This window comes from Idiotropiscis lumnitzeri, chromosome 7 (assembly GCF_059441095.1).
Source record: "Idiotropiscis lumnitzeri isolate Australia: NSW breed Sydney's pygmy pipehorse chromosome 7, RoL_Ilum_1.0, whole genome shotgun sequence".
NCBI lineage: Eukaryota > Metazoa > Chordata > Actinopteri > Syngnathiformes > Syngnathidae > Idiotropiscis > Idiotropiscis lumnitzeri.
The window spans coordinates 9,567,264-9,591,764 of NC_142397.1; the positions used below are offsets into that span (position 1 = coordinate 9,567,264).

General features: G+C 43.2%; 2 protein-coding genes across 5 annotated transcripts; both read left to right on the forward strand.

The window, feature by feature from the left end:
• Positions 1 to 637: 637 nt before the first annotated feature.
• zc3h4 (zinc finger CCCH-type containing 4) lies at positions 638 to 12,878 on the forward strand. 3 transcript variants are annotated; one of them, XM_088301260.1, is made up of 14 exons: positions 638 to 994; positions 4,007 to 4,316; positions 5,124 to 5,231; positions 5,307 to 5,505; positions 5,944 to 6,089; positions 6,162 to 6,240; positions 6,325 to 6,461; positions 7,436 to 7,549; positions 7,648 to 7,759; positions 7,840 to 7,949; positions 8,272 to 8,738; positions 9,335 to 9,549; positions 9,767 to 9,967; positions 10,395 to 12,878. In XM_088301260.1, exons 1-14 carry the CDS (start codon positions 915 to 917, stop codon positions 12,005 to 12,007), a joined length of 3,891 nt encoding a protein of 1,296 aa, XP_088157386.1. In that variant the 5' UTR covers positions 638 to 914; the 3' UTR covers positions 12,008 to 12,878. The 3 variants fall into 3 exon arrangements, with proteins under 3 accessions (XP_088157386.1, XP_088157388.1, XP_088157387.1); XM_088301262.1 differs by having other exon boundaries at positions 9,335 to 9,486; XM_088301261.1 differs by having other exon boundaries at positions 9,338 to 9,549.
• A 6,289-nt stretch (positions 12,879 to 19,167) lies between these two features.
• On the forward strand, positions 19,168 to 24,367 carry LOC148333473 (cdc42 effector protein 2). Of its 2 annotated transcripts, none has more exons than XM_088299753.1 (2): positions 19,168 to 19,351; positions 22,434 to 24,367. In XM_088299753.1, the coding sequence occupies exons 1-2, from the start codon at positions 19,311 to 19,313 to the stop codon at positions 23,371 to 23,373; spliced, it is 981 nt and encodes a 326-aa protein (XP_088155879.1). In that variant the 5' UTR covers positions 19,168 to 19,310; the 3' UTR covers positions 23,374 to 24,367. The 2 variants fall into 2 exon arrangements, with proteins under 2 accessions (XP_088155879.1, XP_088155880.1); XM_088299754.1 differs by having other exon boundaries at positions 19,183 to 19,355.
• Positions 24,368 to 24,501: the final 134 nt, after the last annotated feature.

Here is a 24,501-nt window from a genome sequence, read left to right on the forward strand (position 1 = left end):
TTGTTATAATTCAAAACTGGAAACATTATTGGAAAGACAACCATATCATGTCTTCAATGTGTTTCAAATATGGTTTATTAGGGTTTATATCAAATGCGATATCAAATGTAACGCTGCTTTAAAAATGTCATAAATAGACCCAAAAGGATAAGCATCACATTTTCCTGACTTAACATTGTTGGATAATAATGTCACAGTCTGGATAAAGTACCGATTATGTACACTGCACTCCACCCTACACAACACTTCTGTGATCAAATTATAGTAAAATAATCCTACCGGAAATTAAGATAGGCTGTAATGATCCTGTGACATTATTCCTGAATAAACTTTGATAGACTCGTGCAAGTGATTCTTTAAATGTGGCGCGAGTAGCAGTAGTGGTCCGCGAAAACAAAATCGCCCAATTAATAAAAGTAAAATTTACAATGTTTAAAACACAATCCGCGACCCTTGTGAGTACAAGCGGTACAAATAATGGATGGGTGGATTAAAACAGTGCAAAACACGCAACACAATAAAATGTCTACTAGTCAAAATGAAGGGCTCATTTGTGCTGTTCTCTAAACGTCGATAATGTCCGTGAGACGCATTACAAGCGCGTTGAGGCATGTGACGTCAGGGTGGGGAAGGTCCGCCCCTTTTGTCTCTGAAGAAGACGATCGGCCATTTTAAGTGCATCAGTCGTCATTTCACAGCGCTTCAGTAGGACGGAAAGAGAACGTCTGGACTCAATTTCATCAAATTTCTCTTACAACTGTAGTGGAGAATTGCCTACTGCCTATGAACTGAAACTCAACTAAATCCAAAACTGAGTAGATCCTTGTGAAGTGACGCATAAGACAGTAGATTTCCAGTGTCGACAGTTTGAATTTTTGGGCACCTCCATGTTAGCTAAGGGTTAGAGAGAGGAAATGGCTGTGGAAAGCATGACTGTCCATCCAAACTCCCCAACTACCAACCACGAACACAACAGTCTCCTGACTGACGAAAGGTCGAGTAATTCTACAATCATTTCAATGAAACTATTTATTTGTCCTCTGCTTTTTACACAAAAAGCCCGGGGATACCTTTTTTCTTTTTGTCAAAGAGGAATTAAAGTCGCCTTTTCTGGAAAACGGGTAAAGCGGTAACGGACTTGAGCATTGACACGACGACGCCAACTGGGAGGCCAAAATAACGTCGGAAATAACGTTTTCCCTTTATTTTATTACGTTATCTCACTTCACGGTGAACCGGCTCGCTCGACGCGGACTGATATGACGAGCAAAAAGAGCAGGCCGACGCTCCTAAACACACTTTTCTTTGACACGGCCGTCGACCACCTCGACGAATGCAAAACCATCGTTGAGTGGCTTTGCTGGTTGTCTGGGTGCCGTAAACTAACAATTGTTATAAATAAGTTTGCGTGGGTAACAATTTTATTTTGGTGTCGAAAAAAAGTTATGGATTTAAGGTGTGCCCATTCCGACAGCTAGTCTAGCCACATTAGCTTCGTAACGGCTAACCGTGAGAGTGTTTCCCCCCCCCCCATAAATATCTTCCGTTGTTTCTCGTCGGTCCTCACGTCATATAGCAACTACCATTGTCAACGTTACCCACGTATATTCAAAGTTTTTAAAACACGATTTACCCTACACGACACAAACGTGTTCTTATTGGAAATTGAAGATCAGCGAGCCTCTATAACAACTTAATTCACGGTTTGTCCTCGTGGCCAAAGTAGTGCTGCCTATTTGTTACTTTTAACCTGGCGAACATTCTTTGACAAGACTGGATACTTTCTACGATATCACGTTTAATATTATTTTAAAGGGCACACTAGCTATCAAACAGCTTTTTTTCTTCTTCTTTCCTCACCCCGAGATTGTGCTGTTTGTCTAACATGTTCAATAACTGTATGTACCAACGCTGTGTAAAATGTCTGCAAAGCATTCCAGAAGTCAAACACAAAAATCAGTTTATGTAACCACCCAGTTGGCAAATTGGTTGAATGTTTTAGTAAATACAATTCCCAGCCCCTACAAATCCCTCAAGTGACCCCAAAGTGTTAGGGGGAGGACTTTTTAATGGTTGTGAGTGCAAAATATGAAGAAGGCCTGTCACAGTAAGTATACACCCCCCACCCCCTTTTTATCATGGCCCTTTTCTAATTAATTATGCCTCTTTAATCATTGTGCATGGTGCGTTTTGCATAGAGAACAAGCTTGTGCTTTGTTGACTCTTATAATCTTGGTGAGGGTGTGTTGCGATTTGGTAATTAGACATAATAGAGATATGTCATATTCTTGTTGTTGCTTATCCTCAGCGATACAATCAGTCTTTTTATCCAGTTGTGTGACATATTGAAATAAGTTTTCTGGCAGGTTGCAGAATAACCTGGTTAGGATGTGTTTGCACATTAGTGTGTGGGTCAGAGAGGGTCACGGCAACATTTCTCCGTAATGGTGTCAGAAACCCTGAACTTCAGGATAAATAATTGTGACATCTCTGAGAAAAGTTAACTATTTAGCTGTTGTTGCTGGCCAAACCTCGCTACAGAAAGACACAGCTACATGTGGAAAATGTTACACTGTGCAATCAGATAAATATATGGCGTCAGCACCTATCGTCGATATTCCGGTTGAAAAATGTCCATCCACTGTGACAGGGGCTCTTTATTTTGTGTTTTTACATGTCCCACTCAAGCAAAACATTTATTTAAAATTGAAGGTGTGAAAAGTTCAATATATTTTTGTGGAGTTGTGGTAATAATTGTTGATTCGGTGCTTAATTGTTTATTAGTCATTCATCCCCAGCCCCGCCTCCCTTTGCAGCCCAGACACTTGTGGGGTCCAGCATTCTGTCCTTTAAAGGTAGCGGCACTTGTCCTGTTCAAATAATGCTCTCATGCATATTATATGCATTTAAAACATGCATAATAGTCCCTACTGTTGTTTCTGAGGTTAGCAGCTCAATGTTGTCACCTGAACCATCCACAGTGTGAATGTGGACAACCTACAGCGCGTGGCCCACAACTCGTCTAATGCCACCGTTTGATGTAGGATGCCATGAAATTCTATAAATAAATTAGTCGGACTGTTATGCCCAAACCCCAACATATGCTTATAATATACAATCCAGCATTCGTTTGTCATGTTTTCTGGTATATTTAGCATAGCACTTGGGGGACTCAATGAAAACTGATTAAAAAAAAAGAGAGTTCATCATTAGTGCCGTGTGAAATTATCCAATTTTATTTGATTGGTTACAAAATTAGTTATTTAGGACAAATATATCGTTGTTCATCTATCTATGCCTGTGATGTACATTGACAGGCAGAACAATGAATGCTCATGCATTAGACATCAAAAAGTACAAACCTGTGAATCCACCTGTTGCCATTCATTCTACAGAATGAGCTGTACCTTTCTGCAAGTATAGCAGCTTTGTGTTCAATGAATCAAGCCCAGATTTCACACTCGATGAATACATTTATGAGTAAATTGAATCTTGATCATCTTTATTTAAGTATTGATACGTTTGCAGACATTTTTGTTTAATGGTGGTGTGCCATGAGATTTATGTCCTGTCCTTGGCTCAATAGAATTTTGGAAACACTGCTCTGAATCATGTTTGTCCACCTGTATTGAGCCAAAAGCACATATTTTATATTGGGAAAAAAATGCATGGCACACCACAAAAATAAAAATGTCACAAAAAGTGGGTGCGCAGGTTAATGTTCTCTGCATCTTACGTCATCTAGTGGAAGAACATTTAATTGTTCTATGTGTTACTGTACATTGTTGGCATAGATACATTTTTTTAGTAACTAAATAATTTTCAGGCCAACTAAGGGGAATGGATTGTTTTCCTTGGCACACCTGAAGGCTTCACATAGCACTCTGGTTAGGAATCACTGCTCCGTATTGAGTGGTTGTGGGTCACTGCACAATATTTGTGTTATAAAACAATGAGTGAAAAGTCAATACAATGACTTTAACATATCTATGTTGTGTGAACACAGGCCAGAGGATGGCGAACTGGAGGAGGGCGAGCTTGAAGATGATGCGGGTGAGGTGGAGATGGGAGGTGACGCCTCTGCTGGAGGAGGAGGCGGCGGCGCAGAGGTGAGCGAGGAAGCAGGCGGCGGCGATGCTGGCGCGGCAGGGGACGCTGGCGGAGGTGGCGAGCGTCCCCCTCGAAGCCGGGAGCGCCACGCCAGCAGCAATTCGGACGAGGAGCGCTCGCACCGGCGCAAGCGGAAGAGGAAGAAGGAGAGGGAACGTGAGCGGGAGAAGAGGCGCACCAAGAAGAAACGCAAGTCCAAGCACAAAGTAAGAAAAAATATTGCGGAGTACACTAAATTTTAGCATCTTCACTGATTGTTTCAATGTTAGAGAGCCAACACAACAAGGGAAAATTTGTCTTGTGCTCTTAATGTATGTGACATATTCTCGATCAGCGGTTCTCAACTGTTGTCACACTGGAGCCCACATTTTCCTATTTTGATAAGCGCGACTCACTTTTAAGGACACGAAGAACAATAAAGAAAATTATTTTTTCCAAAGGAGCATTTGAAATCAGGTGTACAGTATATTTTTAAACATAACACACATTCCAAGTATGTACCTTCTACAACACCTTAATAGGACACAAAGGATGAACATGACAATCCCAAGCACAAAAATAGCTTTCGCAATTGCACAAAATATTACCACAGAATTTCACTCATCTTGGCACTTTTTAAGAAAGTCAAAATAATGTTATTTTACAAATAAGTCAAGTCTGACCTACAATACTCTGAATTATTATTTGGAAATAAAATATTGTTTAAAAAAAATATTAGGGCAATAACGGTTGGTAAACTGCTTCATATGATCAACACAGCACATCACACGTGAGCACTTTCTGCTGTCCTACCAAGAGTGACCTGTGAGGGGCAGCATGGTGAAAAGAGAAGTAGGAGTAGAAATTATAGAAGCTAGCCAGCCTTATTGTCTGATAACTGTCTTGCAGTGAGCATAATTACTCATGATCATCTTTAAAAACTTCCCATGGTTGGATTTCGGCTTGATTCATCAGAAATGGGAGAAAATTCTTTTGTTTGTACCCTGCTTTAACTGTAATACTTTGTCCTGCAGCGTCACGCTTCATCTGACGACGACTTTTCGGACTTCAGTGATGATTCTGACTACTCTCCGAGCGAAAAGAGGAAATACAGAGAGTACAGCCCCCAGTACCCCCCCACCGTAAGTCTACGAGCATCCCACACAAAGCTTTGCCTCGACCTGTCTCTTCACGTGATTGGCCGATCCTTCCTACAGTCTCACGGTGGTTATGGCGGCTCCAAGAAGGGCACTTACATGAAGATGGACAAGCAGGGCTACGGCGGCTATGACGACTATGAGGAGGAAAACTACGAGGGGGAGGAGGAGCAGGAAATGGGTGGAGAGGAGTACGACGACTTCACCAAGGAGCTCAATATGTACCGCAAGGCCAAGGAGGGCGGACGCGGAGGACGAGGTGGGTGTGACGGGAATCTTCACCCTCCTCTTATATTGCATGACGATCATTAAACACATGGGAAAATACTTTTCAGAAAACCAACCTGTCTCATTTTTAAGGTAAAAATAATTTAGATTATTACAAATATTCACATTTCTTGTGATGGTGAATTTTGAGTCTTTGTTAGCTGTAAGCTTTAATAATCAAAGTTTTGAGAGAGAACATATATCTTTGTTTAGTATAATGTGAGCAATAGAAAGATCGGTTTTAACAAAAAATACAATTTGTGTATCTCGCTCTGCTCTGTGAACGTAGCATTTGAAGAAGGCTCTGTGACGTAATCATCATCAAATACGATGCTGAACAAGTTTGAAGATTTGTTTTTATATTGATGAGCTGATTACATGATCAAATATATTCTTTTGTTGTTAAGTGAAACTTATCGTGTTTCTACAGGAGGCCGTGGCCGCATGAGGAATATGAGGGGCCGCGGTGGAATGAGGGGCGGGCGCCGAGGAGGACGAGGAGGCAGCCGAGGAAGAGGAGGAAGAGGCGGAAAGATGGGAGATGATGATGGAGATGGTTATGGGGAGGACATGGAGGTGAGTGCTATTGACTTGCGTCTCTTTCGCTGTGGTTGAATGGAAGGCTTACATCTGCTTGTTTATCTTCAGTATGACAATGACTATGACAACATGGGGGAAGATGACTATGATGACTATCAGTACAAGAGGTCCAAAGACAGGGGGAGAGGTGAGTCCTTTGCTCATGAAGCTGTAGAAGAATTTTTTTTTTTTATTGCCCACCCTGAATACGTGTCTCTGGATTGGACTCCAGGCAGAGGCGGTCGCGGAAGAGGTCGAGGCAAAGGAGGACGTGGCATGATCAGAGGAGGAAAAATGAGGAGCCGTGGACGAGGGCGAGGAGACATGGGCCATGACGATGACAACAACAATGGAGACATGGACAACGGGGTATGGTCCCCAGCTGCTTGAACCTATTGAGTCTACCACAGCATAGTTTTCACACACACTAAGGGGCTACAAAAAAATTTATTATTGTCTTTTGGCCCAAACTATTTATAGTATATATTTAGTCCTTTTCAACCCAAGTCTCATACTGTATTTTTTCATTTGAAAAAGCTCATAATGCACCCCCAAAAATGTTACAAAGGGTATGTATCATATAAGGTAATCAAGCTGACTTGATCATAATTTACATACAAATGTACTTTCTCAGTTAGAAGTCTGGGTCGGTTTGATGGAACAGAAACCTGTTATTTTTCTGCTGATGAATGGCAATAGCTTGAATCACATGCGTAATTTTGTACTTTATGATATCCTGGAGAAGAGCATTTAATTTTTCTGCCTGTCACTATGTTTTGCTTCATGGGTAGGTGTATACCATATGTGCAGTAGATAAATTTTTTGGAACAATTAAATCAAGCACACTTGAAGATTTCTCACAGCAAACTAATGTGCTGCAGCATAGAAATTGGGAATAAGTTACTGTATTTGATTTGATAATGTCTTTTAGGGGCTCCAACTACAACCCCTTTCAAACTTGCTCAAAACACCTCCTTGAAAGTTAGAATGGAAAGATGAGCCTCAGACACCAATTTCTCTCTTTACCTTGGAAATGGGTGGACAAGGCTATTATAACAGGATGCACCAAAATAGTCTTAAGGCCCCACTGATGAAATTAAGAAACGGAAGTTGGCTACTTTTGTTTGAAGCAGCCGTTTTGGGTTGCGTCCAAGGCTCAAGCCCAAGCAGTCGTACTAGACGGATGGGCGATGCTAAACCGCCAATGTGTACAAAGAATGGCTTCAAAAATTGATGATCATTTTGCGGATACACATTTGAAAAGGGATTGTGTTTTGTTGTACTTGGTCCCTTCTTACAACTCGTGATGTGTTGACTTTTCCTTGTGTGTTTGTATTTTTAAGGATGGAGGAGGTGATGCTGGATCAGGAATAGGCAAGCGGAATCAGAACGAGAAGTACCAGGATAAGAAAGGAAAAGCCATCTGCAAGTATTACATGGAAAACAGATGCACCTGGGTGAGCCTAAAAATAGTTGTTGCTTCTTAATATTTTATTAATCTTACAGTTCTGATTATATGAGTTGCTTTATTTATAATTCCTCGTTTGATCTCTAGGAGGAATACTGCAACTTTAGCCACGACATTGAGTTGCCCAAGAACAAAGAGCTGTGCAAATTTTACATCACTGGTTACTGTGCTCGAGCCAACCACTGCCCTTACATGCATGATATCCTTTCACCGCTTTAAAAATCATGAATATCACATGACCGTAAGTTTTGAGCATTAATGCCTTAACGCTGACGCCACGTGAATTTCCCTGCAAGCTTTTCCACACCACAGGCAACTGTGTCAATGGCGATGAGTGCATGTTCTCCCACGAAAGCCTCAATGACGATACCAAGGAGCTGCTCAACAAGGTCCTACACCTCATGAACAAATAATTGTTTTTAGATTACATTGAACCTATGCTATTTGAAAATCTGTGAGCAATTAAAGACTTCCCTAAAAATGTTTAAAATTGCCTAGAGATGCACCAAGAGGACAACAAAGCATTACTTTTGTCAAACGAAGCTTCTCACTCACTTCAACACAGTTCATTGGCGCCAAGGCAATACCTTTGTATTTATATCGCAAAACAAAGACCAGCTAATTGTCAGTCTACCGCAGAAGTACTCGATATTCCAATGCTTTTGGAGGGGACATGAACGAATAATATTTTCCTAATTGTTGTGTACTCAGATGCTGGCTGAGGACGCAGAGGCCGGGGCAGAGGATGAGAAGGAGGTGGAGGAACTGAAGAAGCAGGGGATCAACCCTCTGCCCAAACCCCCGCCTGGAGTGGGCCTACTACCCACTCCTCCCCGTCCGGCACCCATCGAAGCCAATGTTGGGGCTGGGGATTTCGGAGGCCTTGCAGCCGGTGACTTTGGGGGCATCCCGGCTGCCAACCAGGTGCCTGTTGCCAACATGTCTTCCCCTGGTGGTCCAGGGATGGTTCCCTCTCCAAATTCCTGCCCTGGTGGTCCTCCTGTACAAAATCCAGAGGGAGCTCCATTCCAAGGAGCAGCCCTGAACCCCAGTGGACAACCCCCTCATATGGTCCCCCCGCCTGCTGGTGGTGGAGGAGGAAGCGGGAAGAAGATCCCCTCCTTGTTTGAGATCAAAGTGCAACCAACCGGACAGCTGGCTCATAAATTGGCTGTTAAGTGAGTGCGCACAAATGTACTTGATTTTAAAGTAGACATATTGTGGACCATAAATTCCTGTGAATAAGACACAGTTTTATACCACCGTATTATACACCGTCATATTAAAAAAATATACATTTTATAGATGTTAATGGGTATCGAGATGTTAAAAAAAGCCATCCTTACATTACAATGTGATATTTAACGTCTAATGTTACAAATGTTTGTAATATGAAGTACCTAATTTCAATATGGATCATGTGTGCACTGTGGGCAAAACTAGTGATACCCATTCGCTAAGTTTAACGTTTGTATTCTCTTAATGCTACAACTTTGAGTCTGTATCTGTCTTAAACTTAGTATTGTGCGGTTATTATGTAAATTAGACAAATTGTGACATCTCAGTTCAGCTCACGCACACATTTTCAGAAGTAGGCACTGGCAGATAACTGCAAGATTTATTGGTTGATTCTTTCATTTCACACTTCATGGTTGGTCATGCCAGAGAGTCAACTATTTGTATAGAAGCCATCAAATATCACTTTTCCATGAAATGATTGCTTCAGTAGTTTGCATATTTTTTTTTCATTCACTAATTGGGTAATTTCCGCCAGAAGCCAGGTACCCAGCAACACCCAGGCAGCAACCCCAGCAACTGGTGCACCAGGGGCTCCTCCCACCGGCTTCTCCAATGAGGACATGGGCTCATTTGCGTCCGGCGATTGCCCTCCTCATGGGGGCGCCATGCAACCACCTCAGGTTGGAGGTAACTACTTCAATACATTCTTCAATCAAGAGGGAATGAAGATGGAAGGAGTGGTGGAAGAGGGTGAGAATAATCGCAAGAGTTAAAGGCTTTCAGTTAGGGTCGTGCGATATGTTGTGAAATATAATCTGTACACCCACCACCTTCACCCTCACAAAAATCCCATTTTAAATAGGCCTGTCACTAATGAATCTTTTTAGACTCTGTTATCACTTTGATTGCTCTAATGATCTCTCTGGTTATTTGCTTTGCTGAGATCTTATGTGACATGTGCCCCTAGGTGACAATTATCAAGGCGGTGCTGGTAAATTAAGCAGCCAGGAGGACTCCACCAACGGAGCAAGTCAGGGAGGAATATCCGTCTCGGACCTCCCTCCGGCACAGCGTGTCCTTTTCATGAGGATCCAACAGAAGCAACAGGAGGAGGAGGAGCGGGCCCGCCGTATGGATGGAGGCACAGAGAAGAGCAGAGACACTGAAGGTAAGCGTTGTTCTTGTTCCGGTTCAAATGAAACCCGTGGTCCATCCCCCCCCCTGATTCAGCCGTACACTGAATGCTGTTAACTTGACAATAAGAGGACTAACACAGGCCATCCTCATGAATTAATACACTTCTCCACGTATGGGATGCTTTGGCAGTTCTAAGTGCATCAAAGCTGACACATACACCACACTGAAAATGTTTAATAGCTTGTTTGATATCAGGAGACAATGTGTGAATCCCAGAAAGAAAAAAGAAAATGTTTCTCATTTCATTAGCTTTTTTAAATAAGTGAAAGGGTGGGGGAGTCAAATTAAATGGGAAAGTATTTATAAATAAAATTGGAAATTTTACTGCTAGACCAGATGGTCTAGCCATACTGTCCGTTGACATTCCGGATGTCTCATAGATTATGTGTTGTTTCCAGGCGACTCAGGCAACTGGTACTCCAGCGAGGATGAGGATGGTGGCGGTAGCGTAACGTCCATCCTGAAGACTCTCCGTCAGCAGACACAGGCTCCTCCAAAGTCGGACACGCCGAGCGACCCTCGGCTCCAAAAGACCACTAACCCGCCTAGTCGCCCCGCCGACCCACGCCTGGCTCGCGACCCACGCCTGGCCCGAGCCGCTGGACCCGACCTGGCACCGCCGGCGACCTCATCTGGCCCTCCAGCAGATCCGCGGCTCGCCCGACTGGCCGCCGTCTCAGCTGGGTCTGCCACCAACCAACCCACCACCCCCAAAGTGGAGCAACCACTGATCTATAAACCACCACCGCTCACTGCGCCGGCAGCAGAGGAGGAGGAGACAGAGCGAGTCCTGCGGGACAAGCCGGTCCCAATCCCTCTGGATCCCCTGATGGGAATGGCCTTGAGGGACCCCCGTTCCCAGCTGCAGCAGTTCAGCCACATCAAGAAGGACATCGTTCTCCACATGCCTGCTTTCTCCAAAACCATCACCTGGTCCCCCGAGGACCTCCTCCCGCTACCAATCCCCAAACAGGACCTTCTTCCTCTCCCCCCAGGAATTCCTCCGGTCCCCTCCCTTGACCCACGTCTGTCCCGCATCGTCCACCCCCACTCACAGTCTCCTCCCATAGCTCCAACCCCCTCCTCGGAACCTCCGGCACCTTCATCGTCATCCTCACTCCCGGACTTTGAGCTGCTGTCTCGCATCCTTAAGACAGTTAGCTCCAGCCCTTCCCAGTCCTCGTCCCCTCCGCCAGCGCCAACCCCCGCTGCCCCACTGACGCAACCTCCCTCTGTTCCACCCACCCCCTCAGAAAAACCTGTCGATCCCCGCATGGCACGGAAAGGTCCCACGGACCCCCGCCTACAGCCGCAGAAGTCGGCCCTCAAACAACCGTCGGAACCTCCAGCCCCCCCTCCTGAGTCCTCTTCGCCTGCCGGGTCGACATCCGACTCCTCGCCATCCACCATTGCTCCCTATGATCCAAGGCTCCTTTCCTCTGGTGGGACAGGACGCAGTGCGGCGCCCGCCACACCAGGGGGCGCCAATGTATTGAGCAGCATCAGTCTGTATGACCCTCGGACTAACAAACCAGGAAGCCCTGGTACTGCCGGAGGCCCCAACAGCTCCCCGAATTCGGAGTCCCGACAGAATGAGCCCTCAATTGGCAAACCCAAACCTAAGGAGCCCTTATTTGTCCGCAAATCTGCACTGGAGCAACCTGAGCCCGATAAAAGCGCAGAGCAAGGCACAGACCGGTACAACAGCTACAACAGACCCAGACCCAAACCAGCACCCTCGCCCAACTCTGCTGCACAGGGAGGGCCCCCTGCCGGGGGTCCAGCCGCTGCTGGAGCCTCGGCGGAACAGGCCCCCTCGGGCGTCCACAACCTGCCTGTGTCCACCCTCTTTGGTGTGGTCAAGCAGGCCGGCAAGCCCGGTGGGACCAGCAGCCCTTTTGGGGGGAGCAGCCCGGCCCAGACAGAGCAGCCTACTGCGGAGCAGGACAACGGGTCACTCAAGGACGTTTTCAAGGGCTTTGATCCCACCGCCTCGCCCTTTTGCCAGTGATACCGGTCAACTCCTGACATGTTGTCGATCCAACATGGACGCACGCCATGTGTGCAAAAGACTTTTTGGGATGTGGGAGAGTTAAATGTCTATTTTAAATAGAGGATTTGTTGTATAAATGTGGACAGAACAGACAGTGTTTTAGCATCCGCTCATTACCTCACTCATCTCACCTCCAACCAACGCATTGAACAATGATGGAATCTGAATTTTCATGATTTGTGTTAACTTGTTGTGATTAACTCAGCAGCGCCACTGCCCATCGCCCCATAACAAGCTTTTTTTTTTTCTCCCATTTTTGAATATTTATTTTTCTACTTTCGTGCACTGTCTTCCCATTGAGGACCCAGCTTTTAATGTCGCTCACCTTACAGTTTCATTACCGTAGTCTCTTCTTCTCGTTACCCCTCCAGTCCTGTTGCTCCTTTCGCTGAGGAAGAGAAATGGGAGCGTCCATGTTGCGTCTCTGGCATTCTCGATGGCGACGTGACAATCACTAATGTTTTACCGCCGCTCGCCATTGAGAGCGTGATCAAGTTCACTTGGGAGACATGACTTTTGAGACCAACTCCATCAAACAGGACCCTTTTTGTAAAAATAAATAAATAAATAAAATTTCCTTTTAATTTATTTTTATACTTAAAACATACTTCCACATACTTACTGTTTGGTTTAGCAATGTATTTTTTATTAGGTTCTGTCGTTTAATTTTTTTCTTGTTGGGCTTTGTAAATCTGCTTTCATTTCTTTGCAATAGCAACAATATCCAATTGAGCTGTTTCTTGTCCATTATAATGGTTAGGTGGTCTTTTCTAACTGTACACCATCGGTGAGTATTTGAATAAAGACACCAACCAGATTCAATGCAGCACCCTGGCTCTCCATTTCATTTTTGACTGTCCGAGTGAGGTACTTGGAATTTTTCTGTGCTTATGCCTTGTCGCATTCTGAATTCAGAATCATTTTCAACAGGCACCTTTGGGGTCCTGCCGGCGGTGTGCGGCCCGCTTCCTGTTCTCACTGCAATCCCTCACCCCTGCTTCCTGTATCCCCGCCCCATCCTAGTCGGGTCGGCTCCAGCGGGACTGGTGTTTGCACCTCAGAGATTTCCTCTAACTGCTCCACACCTCCTTCTGGCAAACTGTACATAGGCTCGCTGGACGTTGCATGCAGTAGCTAAATTTAGACTATTCAATCAACTTCAAGCGAAATTCTGACACAAGAAATGGGATACACCCTGGACTGGCTGTCAGCCAATGGCAGGGCACGTACAGTTTCGTCAAAGAAGCGTTCACACTCGTGTTTACACCTTTGGGCAATTTAGCGCCCAATTATTGCCCACCTGTGAATAACAATATAATCTGAAACAGGATGCAAATTACATTGTTGTAAGAATGACTTTTCTTTTTTTTTTTTTTTTTCGAATTCCCCCTTTTTTTGCTTACACTTTTACAATTTGTTAAGTGACAGTGACTACTTCTCTGGGTTGATGTGTAATTGTCTTTGATGGCTAATCTTCTTAGCTGCCGCTACCTGTGTGGAGTGTGTACGTATATATTTAGCACACGCAATCCTCTTAAACCTTTGGCCGGGATTTGGAGATTTGACGACGGCAAAGGATGCCTGCGCCGCTGGCTGTGATCTTGCGGGGGCTACTTTTTGAGAGTCAGGTGACAAAGTATAAATAGTGGCCATTTTCAGTCCATTTAGGGATGGCGTCTGTGAGGTTGGAGTAGTCTGTCTCACAAATCACAGCAGCTCGACAGTTGATATTCACCTTAGAGCAGGGGTCTCAATCTCGTGGCCCGCGGGCCATTTGCGGCCCGCGGGATGACAGTTTGCGGCCCCCGCCTTATTATGAAAGTTTAATGTTCGTGCGGCCCGCGAATTTGATATGATATTGAGCTCAACTAAAGCCAGCAATGACAGCTTGATTTGGCGACGCACCCTCATCTTATGACCGCCACAGTGACCAGAAAACACGTTTTGGTTTGTTAATGTCGCATTTGTCACAACAGATAAAAGTCAGTGAGTATGAAATGAAACATGATGAGACATTAAGCGAGAGAATGGAGGTAAAGTTAATCTTCATTAACCCGAGGGAACAAAAGTAGCCACTTAGGTGTTGGCTCGCATCCTGCCATGGCTTCAAATAGCAGATACGTGACTCTCTGGCGGAGGCTTTAATCTCTTAATGTCTCCTTGTGTGTCGTAAATATCAGGTCACTGGAAAGTTCCCACACAGGGGGTAAAACTGTACCCATATGTTCACCAAAAGAAAGAACAATGTACTTCTGTCACATTTTCAGAAAATCAATCTAATGAGTCACTCCAAGGCGTCCTTGCTCTTGCCGCCACTGTCCCCGTGCTTACACAATACATTGAAGACCCCCCAACCCTCCGAAACCTGTCACACCTCAACCCCCCCCCCCCCGCCCCCCAACTCCTCCGTGGGTCATTCTGTTTAGTCTTCTTGCTTGTAGCTTTCCCGTAAAAGTCAGAGGAAGGTTTTAGGTCAGGCGGTATCCGGCCCACATTTACTCAGTACTCTTAAATTTCAGTGAGCTCTGGCCTTTGAATCATTTTGAACGGGAAAGAGGAATTTCAAAGTGATTTTGCCACTTGATACACAAATTTGTCAGAAGCAACTGACTTTCAGTTGATTTTATCACGCTCAACTGGAACGACTTATTACTGCATGCGTGCTTTGCCTCTTATTTGGAAATCTGTGTGCAACAGAGTGAGCTGCTCAAAGTGTGTTGGAGTCATAATATTGTTAAAAGACATTTCTATATTGAGGATTTTCACCTATTGCAGGTGAGTCTGGATCATGTATCTCCCGCTGTGAACGGGAATTCAAGGCAGACTGGAGAAAGATCACCGTCTGCTGCCCCTTTCACACTACCCCCTCATCGCCTCTTTTTTCACAGCTTTTCCCATTTAGTCTTAAGCGTGTCAACAACTGCTGTGCTAGTCACAAGAACTTGTTTACTGCATTTATGCGTCTACTAGGCACAATCTCACCTCTTTCTTGCAAGCAATAAACTATAAAGACAACTGTTGGGTGTTTTGGTCCAAGAACAACATCTCCGCTTCCTGTTGTGAAGCACCAACTTGAAACCACCTCGGCTCGGAATGTTCCCGACTAACGCTGACGCGGGATTCAAGCCCCTCCTGCACTTCCGAGGAACTTGTTATTGTCATGACACACACACACACACACACACAGCCAAAGTCATGTGACATTTGTTTGTTTTCCAATTGCAAAGATTGCCAGCTCGCACACACATTAAAACAGTGCTGAGTTTTAACCATTAACCCGGTCTTGATCCCCTTTAAAGACTGCGCCGAGTGGTCGGCACTTCCCCTTGTGTCTTCCTCCCCCTCGTCTATTTCGGAATGTTTGTCACTGGAGGGCCCTGACCCTCCGCACTACCCCGGAGCATCGAGAACAGGAGGGGGGTGGCAGATTGTGGGAATGAAGGATGAAGGGCGGGACCATCAGACTTTGAAGGGCGGCGGAAGGGAGAGAGCGGGGATTCTTTTCCCGTCTTGTGTGCTGAATTTGTGATATCATGCTTTTCTGTAAGTCATTCCACAAGTCGGGAAGTGTGGAGCTCCTTTCACAAACACTACCTTTACTCAAAATGCGTATAATCGTAGATATGACATTTATTCACCAGTGCGTGCCGAACCATGCGGGGGGCGGGGTATAAAAGACAGCTTTGATGGGCAGTGTGAACGGGGCCACATGTGACATTCTGCATTTGATCTTGAAAGTCGCCTTCAGCATCTCTGTGTTCACACAGGACAACAAATTTGGCTTAGTCTTTGTTGCGCTTGTGTGTTGATAGGTATTGCTGTAAAATGCACTGTTGAAGTCAACGCGAATTTGCGTGCTTCTAACATTAAAAATGCAAAGTGGAACGTCGACTTCTCCTTTCACGCTACCCTGCCGAAGTTGGCTTTTTCGCCGCCTTTTGTCCATTTTATACTGCCCTTTCAAGCTGTTTGTTTACCATAGCTTTTTCCGTATTGATCCATATTTTGCTGGCTTCTACACAGATTCTTTATCGGTACTTTTAAAGCAGGAAATATCACACTTTGAATGACATAAAACCCAGGTCCATGTATAAATCACTAATTGGGAGAACCCCACCCTATCTTTGCTCTCTGTTCACCATGCACACCACCACCTGCACTGTCAATTCCAGCGATATAATTAATTCCGCACATAATTTACAAAGTCAGCAACAACAAACAAAAACTCACCTGATCCATCCAAAAATCCATCATTTAAAACGTTAGAGAACCGTAACCTTTTTTTTCACCATGTCGCTATGATGTAATATATTGTAACACATTATGTAACTGTCACACTCGACAGTTTGGTTGCTTTTGTTCTGAGTGGTTTTACTCTGCTGTCTGCTACCGGGTGAGCATTGCAAATGAGAATTTGTTCTCAATTGCCTCACCTGGATTAATAAAGTATTAATAAATACTGTACATGAAAAGTTTGCTTTCATGATCAATGTGAAAAGGGCTTAATATGTGTTTGTAAAACTGGAATGTCGACTGACATTTTGTGAGCTGCTTTGGGAGGGCGCGTTTTCCAAAGTGTCAAATTTGATCTGTGTCGCTCTTTTTCCGAAGTGAGGTGACATCATCCTTATTTTGTGCGTCCTCATTCCTGGTTGGGAATGTTGCAGTTAGTGATCAGCTAACTGGCAAAGTGAACCTTCTCATTTTGGGGCCCCTCCTGACAGCAATCACAGAAAAGTGGATCCACATGGGTTGTATCACTCACAGATTCCCAGAATTCCCCATTATGATGTCACTCCAATATCACAGCTGTATTTTAGTCTTGCTCCAGGTTCTGACTGTTTACATTCTCATCCAATCAAATGAGGACGCTTAGAACTCCCGGGAAGGTTCCGTTCGACTTGTTGCGTAATAGCACAGAACTGGAGAAGAGAGATTTGTCAGAAAAGGAGGAGGGTTAACTTGACACAGTGCCAACTCACAAAGTGTACATGAACATGGACAACTTCCTGTTTGCCATCCTTGGGTTCCCGTAACTTCCAGCACATCCTGAAGGTTGCCAAAATTATACTTGAAGTGTTGTGCATGCGAAATGCTATCTGATGGGCATTGAAAAGGACTACTGGCAGCATTTCGCTTTTGATACTTTGTCAGTAATATTACATATGTGATAAAGGGCCCATGAAAAAGTTGGCTTTGGTGGGCAATGTGAAAGAGGCTGCAAGTGGCACTGTACTAAAATAAAAAGTTGGGTGAACTCAAAATTTCAAGGCAGCAATCTTAGATCACATTTTAATTTGGAAAATTTGACTTAATATTTTAAGTTTTGATTTTGTGAAAGTTGGCCTTCCTGAATTTCATTCCTGTATGCCACTGATAGTATGTGAGAAGCCTAAAAATTCAAACGTCAACTTCACGTCATGTCATGTCCCCCAATCTGTATCGGTACCTTTCACACGGGACAAACCACCACAAAACTTGATGGGCAGTGTGAAAGGGATCGTCTGTGTTGCGCTGTTGTGGACCTCACACGGGGCCTCTTGTCTGGGCCGGAGGGGGTTTTGGTGTGGGGGTCTCAGCATGTGGTGACACCTGGGGGCCTGGAGCCTCGCCATGAGGCCGAGTGGAGGGCCGCGCTGATTACATTTTGATTTATTTAGGTGATGTCATACCCCCTGTGTGTGTGAGAGCTGTCAGCACATGTTGCAGAGTCCTCATGTGTATCTTCTCTGCACATTCCACTTTCCAAACACTCAGGCAAGAAAATGCGTAAAATTACCACCGCAACTTAACAGCATTACAAAATCAGTGCTATAATTTTGCAATATGAAGTTGTGATATTGTGACGACGTGATGCCACAATATTCTTTGATGTTACAATGTTGTGAAACTGTTGTTTGATGTTACAATGTTAAAATGTGGCAATATTGTGGAACTATGCTGTTATCACTTATCATGCTACAATGTTATGAAGGTACAATGCAGTGACGTCGCAATGTGTTGCGATGCTGCTTCATCACAAAAGATGCTACTGAAGCACAAAGCACACGTTTTTTAAGGTGTGTGTGGCGGGGTTTAATTTTTCCCTACATGTTCCCTCAGGACTGTAAACTGTGCAAGCTTGCAGAAACAATGCTGACAACACACATCTGTCAACGGTAATTATTATCTTCATCATCTTCCTCATCGCACTTAATAAGGGTACAGCTGAGTGTGTGACTCTTGCTTTACATATTAGCACAAGTAATATTTGTATTATAATATTTATTCAACACGTTCAAAAGAGCAAAGCAACAAAATGCAAATTGTATTGTATAACCAGACGTGCATAAGCAGTAATTAAATATCAGACAGTAAAGTCACTTAAAGCGTGAGGCATTAAATAGTATATAAATGAGTCAACATGATTTGTACAGGTATATGCAGTCTGTGGACATCCAATGACTGCTCATGATTAAAGCAATATAAACACAAATGCAGTGTTACTGTCCAGCAAGATTATACAAAACCATTCAAAATACTTTGGTGCAAATCTGGGTTCCCCACTTATATATTTTTTTAAATATCAAAAATGACAAAGTGATTATTCAGATGGACCAGTTTGGATCTATATGTGGGTTTTTATTCAGTTATTTTTTAGTTTTTACAATCATGCGGCTAATCAAATTAAACCACAAATGCTTAATTAACACACGCGCGCGCACGCGCAAAAGATATCCGGTTGTGATCAAAGCGGTTATTTTAAACCCTTCACAGACATTAGCACCTATATAGCGCCTTAGCACCTTTACCTATTTCATCAAATAACCTCGCGCGAATCCTCTTAATCCACACGGCAGCGCTTTCATTAGCATTTTCTGGCTAATCAGGTTCGAGAAAATCACACCGGAAACCAAGTTATCCTAAAGGTCAAAGTAAAATAAGATTAAAAGCACCCGTTGAATTACGCTCTTATAAGTTATTAGATATTGTTAAATACATAGTATTCTTAATATTAATCTTCTACCTTACATTTTTTTAATGACCAAGCAGTGTTTTAATCAATGGGAAATTAAGATTTTGTTTTATTTTGAAAAAACCTAAAAGGATGTGTTTGTCTCCATCACCTTAACGTAACACTTCTTGGTCGCTCCACAGAAATCTGTCTGGTCCATGGGAGGGGTGTCAAGCAACAGTCTGTCGTCAAGAGGTTTGCTTGAAAGAGCACTCTGTCGCCACCACCACGAAAACAGCATTTGCTTCAACAAAAGAGGATAAAAATATGAAACAAAAGAAGATGGTGTTGGAACCACGCGTCACTTTGTAGGTAAATATCAGCCGCGCACACACATTGGTCAAGAAAATTGGGCTTTTCAATTATAAATTCAATATTATTGTTAACATGAATAACAACAACAACAACAATAACAATAAAATGCATCAGTTTGAGCTGTGAACATACTGTGACACGCCCTTTGCGATCAGGAAGTGGTCCGCATCTCTACAAATCAATGTCTTTGTTGCATTATTGTGGCGGAGACGCGTTTGGACGCACGTGAAAATGTTGGTGAGGATAAAAAATACTGGTGACATCAGAAAAGTGGGGTGGGGTCCACAAGACTAGTGTGGTTTTATATAAGTTTTCAAGTTTACGCCTATAAACAAGAGCTACAAATGTAGCGTGCATGACAGCTCAGATGAGATGAGCCACTCGGGAGACGTGAGGAGGAGGAGACGGGTTGTGACGTTATTATTGCGTAAGAGGGAAGCGCGGTGAGTTACTCCCGTGACATCACCCTCAATTGACTGTGAGTGGAGCACGCACGCTCACACTCAAACAGCAGGAGTGCATGAGAGCTAGATGGGGGGCTTTAGTTCTTACCTGTGGTAAACATTAGGCGTATCCACACACACGCATATATATATATATATATATATATATATATATATATATATATATATATATATATATATATATATATATATATATATATATATATATATATATATATACTTCTCTCATTTACAACTATTGATTTATCAACTCAATAAATGCAACGAATGGGGAATAGGCTTGCTTTTCGGCCAAAAATTTCAACTCGTTAAATTACGTCGTTTGGACGTTTCATAATTGCTTCCCTGTCTGTTACTTTGATGCCGTTCAGTGAGGCAGTTTTATAACAGGCAGGCAGACGTAAGCTATTTTTTAAGTATCTTCTGGCTTACCTTGAGTATTTTCACATCGTTTATGTCTCCCTGTTGCTCAAAACACAATTTACGTTCTTCTGCAGCCCGGAGGAAGAGAGTTTACGTTTGAGGCTCGATGTAAAAAAAGAAAAACAAACCGTAACGTTTTTATTATTGTTCCACTTGACAATATATTCATAGCATTGGATCACTGGTCACTTTGTGATCCATACTATTTCGGAAAATGAAAAAAATATATATTTTTAAACCTGATCACCGATCAACTGAATGTCACGTGATCGGATTGGGACGTTCCTATGTAAAGTAGTGACTGAATGCTATTTGAGGTGATCGTGGCAGCTAGCAATCAAGCGCCACAGTTCTTACGACTTTATTGTTCCCCTCTGAGCCAGTAGTATTGCTTGAGTCAAGTTGGTAAACAGATGTATGGTTTGTGTCTACCAGGAATTTGGTTGTTTGGTGTCAGTCGACCCTAATTGTCTGTCGTTCTGCTAGCCTGAAGAGTTACTTGCTGCTAGCGGCTCTGGAGCTAGCGGACATAAAAAAAAATAGAGTCGTGATCCGAAAAGGAGAGTTTTGGACTGAACCGGAACAACAATTGGAAAGTAAACAGTAAATTACCAGAACATGGAAATAACAGTTAAGATGTAAGCATAAGCATGAACCACACACACTGATGGTGGTGCGTCTTTCGACATCTCCCAACGTACAGTAATTATACTTAATAAAACTAATTTATTTCTTTCCATTCTCTTTTTACAATAAAGTCATGTTTGTTTCTTTATTAATAACGTGTAATACTAGTAAAACGTTTCCAAACAAATTTCAAAAGTAGCCAAATTATTTGACAAGTGTTTTTTGGATCGAAAGTTGCTATAGGTTAGTCTGAGTTGTCAAACCTAGCAACAAAAAATGAGTGTAATTAGTGTCCTCGCATGGTCCTTCACGTGTGCGCATTTTATTAAGTTAAGGATGACAAGTGAGTCAACAGCTACAAAAAAAGAGGGGGGAGGGTGGCTGTATGGTCTTGGCGCCAAAAAGGATGCTTAGAACAGAACCAGATGTCACGATGATGACATCACCAGGTGGTGGAATGCTTGTTTGTTTGTGAACACAGTCAGAAGAAAATCTTACGATTAAAGTTTTTTTAAAAGTTAAGCAGTTGAGCACTGTTGATGATAAAAGGTGCAATTAGTCTGTACTTGAATGATGAATTTGACGAAAGTTTAATTCTCATGCAATTTCATGTTATTTAACATTCTCAAAACAAAAACGAAAACGCTTACTGCTTTGTATATAGCATCACTTTTTCTTTTTCCTTTGGGCGACTACTTCTTAAATATGGCCCAAAAAGCCAAATCAGAAGCAAAACTGACACATGCTATGAAATAATTCTTTGACGTTCGCATACCTACTCAAATTGTCTAAAGTCTGATTATTATTATGTACCGAATGACGTGGCCAGTGAACGTATACTGTGTGGCTTTCTGACTGCACAGTTAAATACAATTCTATATCCTGTTACACACAAAACAGATAAAACTGTGTATGAGTGTGAACATTCACAGGCGCTTCACATGCCATCGTCATGACGACACCGACTGAAAACTCACTGACTGATTGTAACTTGGCCAAACCATTAACATTAGCTAACTCAGGAAAACTATCGCTAGGCTGCTTTTGAATGAATCATTCTACTAATAGAGATCTATTAAAAAATAATACATTCATTAAAAAAAATGCCATTGATTAAATACATTTGAAAAACACATTTAAAGAATATATCGAATGAGCTAAGAACGTATAAAATATGAAGAAATTACATTAAAAAAATGTTTTTTTTTACAAGCTTGTGGTGTCACATGTTGACAGCTCTCACTTAACAGATTCTTGGCATGCTTGCTCTGATGTGCTGTTGTAAAAGGCAACCATTTTCTCCATCTAGCTTGGTGGGCAAAACTTTGAGCCTCAGAGGCCGCATTTGATTTTTAATAACAGACCATTGAGCTAGTTCTTTTGAAGATGAGGTAAAAAAAATTACATTTTCAACATTTGTATGCATTATGCATGAAAAAATTAAAAATAAATCATGCTAATTTTGAATTTTGTTGTTATAACCAATTTAATTATCATTAATAAATTGTACATTAATAATAGAAGTCAAATTGTTTACTAATATTATCGTCTTTCTGTTTAGAGTCAAGAAGAAGACAAAGAAATCTCTCAGAGCACTTTGCGCCGTCCTGGGTGTGGAAGCGTCTTCCTGGACCGTTTGCACGCCGTCGTGGTGGTGTCTCCAATTGCTTCCGAGCACGCCCGAGTGGTCCGAGGTGTCCGGCGGAGGCGGCGAGTCGCCCCGCAGGATGCCCGCCAAAACTCCCATGTACCTGAAGACCACCACACCCAAAAGAGGCAAGAAGGCCAAACTGCGTGACGTGCTGTCTGGCGATATGATCAGCCCCCCGCTGGGCGACGTTCGCCACAGTGCCCACGTGGGGCCTCAAGGCGAGCGTGACATGTTCGGGGATGTGGGCTTCCTCAGGGGGAAAATGGACATGTTACCGGCGCATAACGGTGACGCCCGCTCGCATAGCGTGGACGGACAGCTCGGGGACGAGGCCGCTGCCTCGGACTACTCGTACAACGGATTCCACTACCAGCACTCGTCTTCTGGCTTGTTGAAGTCCACAATCTCCATGCCCGTTTTCATCGCCCACGAGCAAGCGCCGCCCAAACCTCCACGCCTGCACCTGGATGGCGCCAAACAGTGCCACCTACAACCTGTGGACGTCCACGATAAGCAGCAGGGGCGGCGTCCCTCGGAGAACGGCGGTCGGGACATCTCCTTGTCGCCTTCCCTCCGCCGACTGGTCCCCTCGTCCGGATCTTTCTCTGAGGTGTCGTCGGAGGAGTCGGGGTCGGACGGCTGCGGCCCTCTGGATGAGCGGCGAGGCCTCAGTTTGGACTCCGACGCCGGTCTAAGCAACGAGGACCTGCGCAGCGATTCACCCTGTGGACTCTTCCTGCGATCGGACTCTGTGGCAGACCTGGACCTGGATCTGGGGCCCTCGATCCTGGACGATGTGCTGAGCATCATGGACCGCTACAAGGACGTTGACCACAGATGCGAGCTGTGAGCAAATGGAATGCGTAGATGCATAACAAGGCCTTGTACTGAAATGACAGAGCGGACTTTTCTTCCTGAAAGTATTTACAGCGCTTAACTGTTTCCACATTTTATCTTACAGATCTTATTTCAAAGTGGTTTAAATGTATTATTCCTTAAAATGTACACCCAACACCCTAAAATGACAAGGTGAAAAGTACACACTATGTGTTTATTTGTATTTTTTTTTTCAATTTTGTCAAAAATAAATGAACTATGTGGAAAAAGTGAAACGCTGTGAATGAATATTGCTTCACTTTTTTCCATGCAACATTTTTTAAAGTTGGAATAAGGTCATAACATAAAGTGTTGAAACGAAGCGCTGTGAATATTTTGCAGATGTGCTGTTGTTGCTGGGTAGCGACAGGCTCAGGCTGGTCCTTAAGAGCCTTAAAGCCATCTTCAGTACCCATTCGTGTCATTTTATCTCATGTGAAGCTGTGAACACCAGTCGTCAAAAATCACGTAAATTCCTAACTTACACTTCCTACATTCTACGAGACATTTTTTCCACAATTTAAAACACGTTTCAGGTGTTTTATAAACATGTCTTTGGCACAATGATTTACACACTCTTCATTAGCTGTTTTGAGGTGGCAGTCCTGCCTCATGCAAACAATTCAAAAGTTACTCATAACAATGTGTCTGCTTTAATAACATCAATTCTCTGCCATAACAAAAATTGTTTCAGTGTTTTATTATACTGTATGTATATTCTGTCCAAATTGGCCATTCACATCAATAATATGTCTTTTCGACTTGCTATGTGTTTCAGAAGCTAATGGAAAAATGCTTTTACGTACATAGATTGCTTTTTTTTCCAACCAAAAACATATTTAGAGTGGTTCTTGTCCAACTAATGTTAAGTGACACATAATTACACTAGTTTCATGTTCCATAAGTCGTGCATGCTGTGTACATTTCTGTGAATGTATCAATAAAAGTCTTTCAATTGTGAATCAAAAGAGTTTAATATGTTTCATCCATGAAAGTAAGTTCTATTTTATTTGTACGAGGCACAATGGTTTTTTTTTGGTGTCACTATCCTTTGCAAAGTGAAGACTTTATGTAATAATTACATTTGCATTCATGGTCTGTA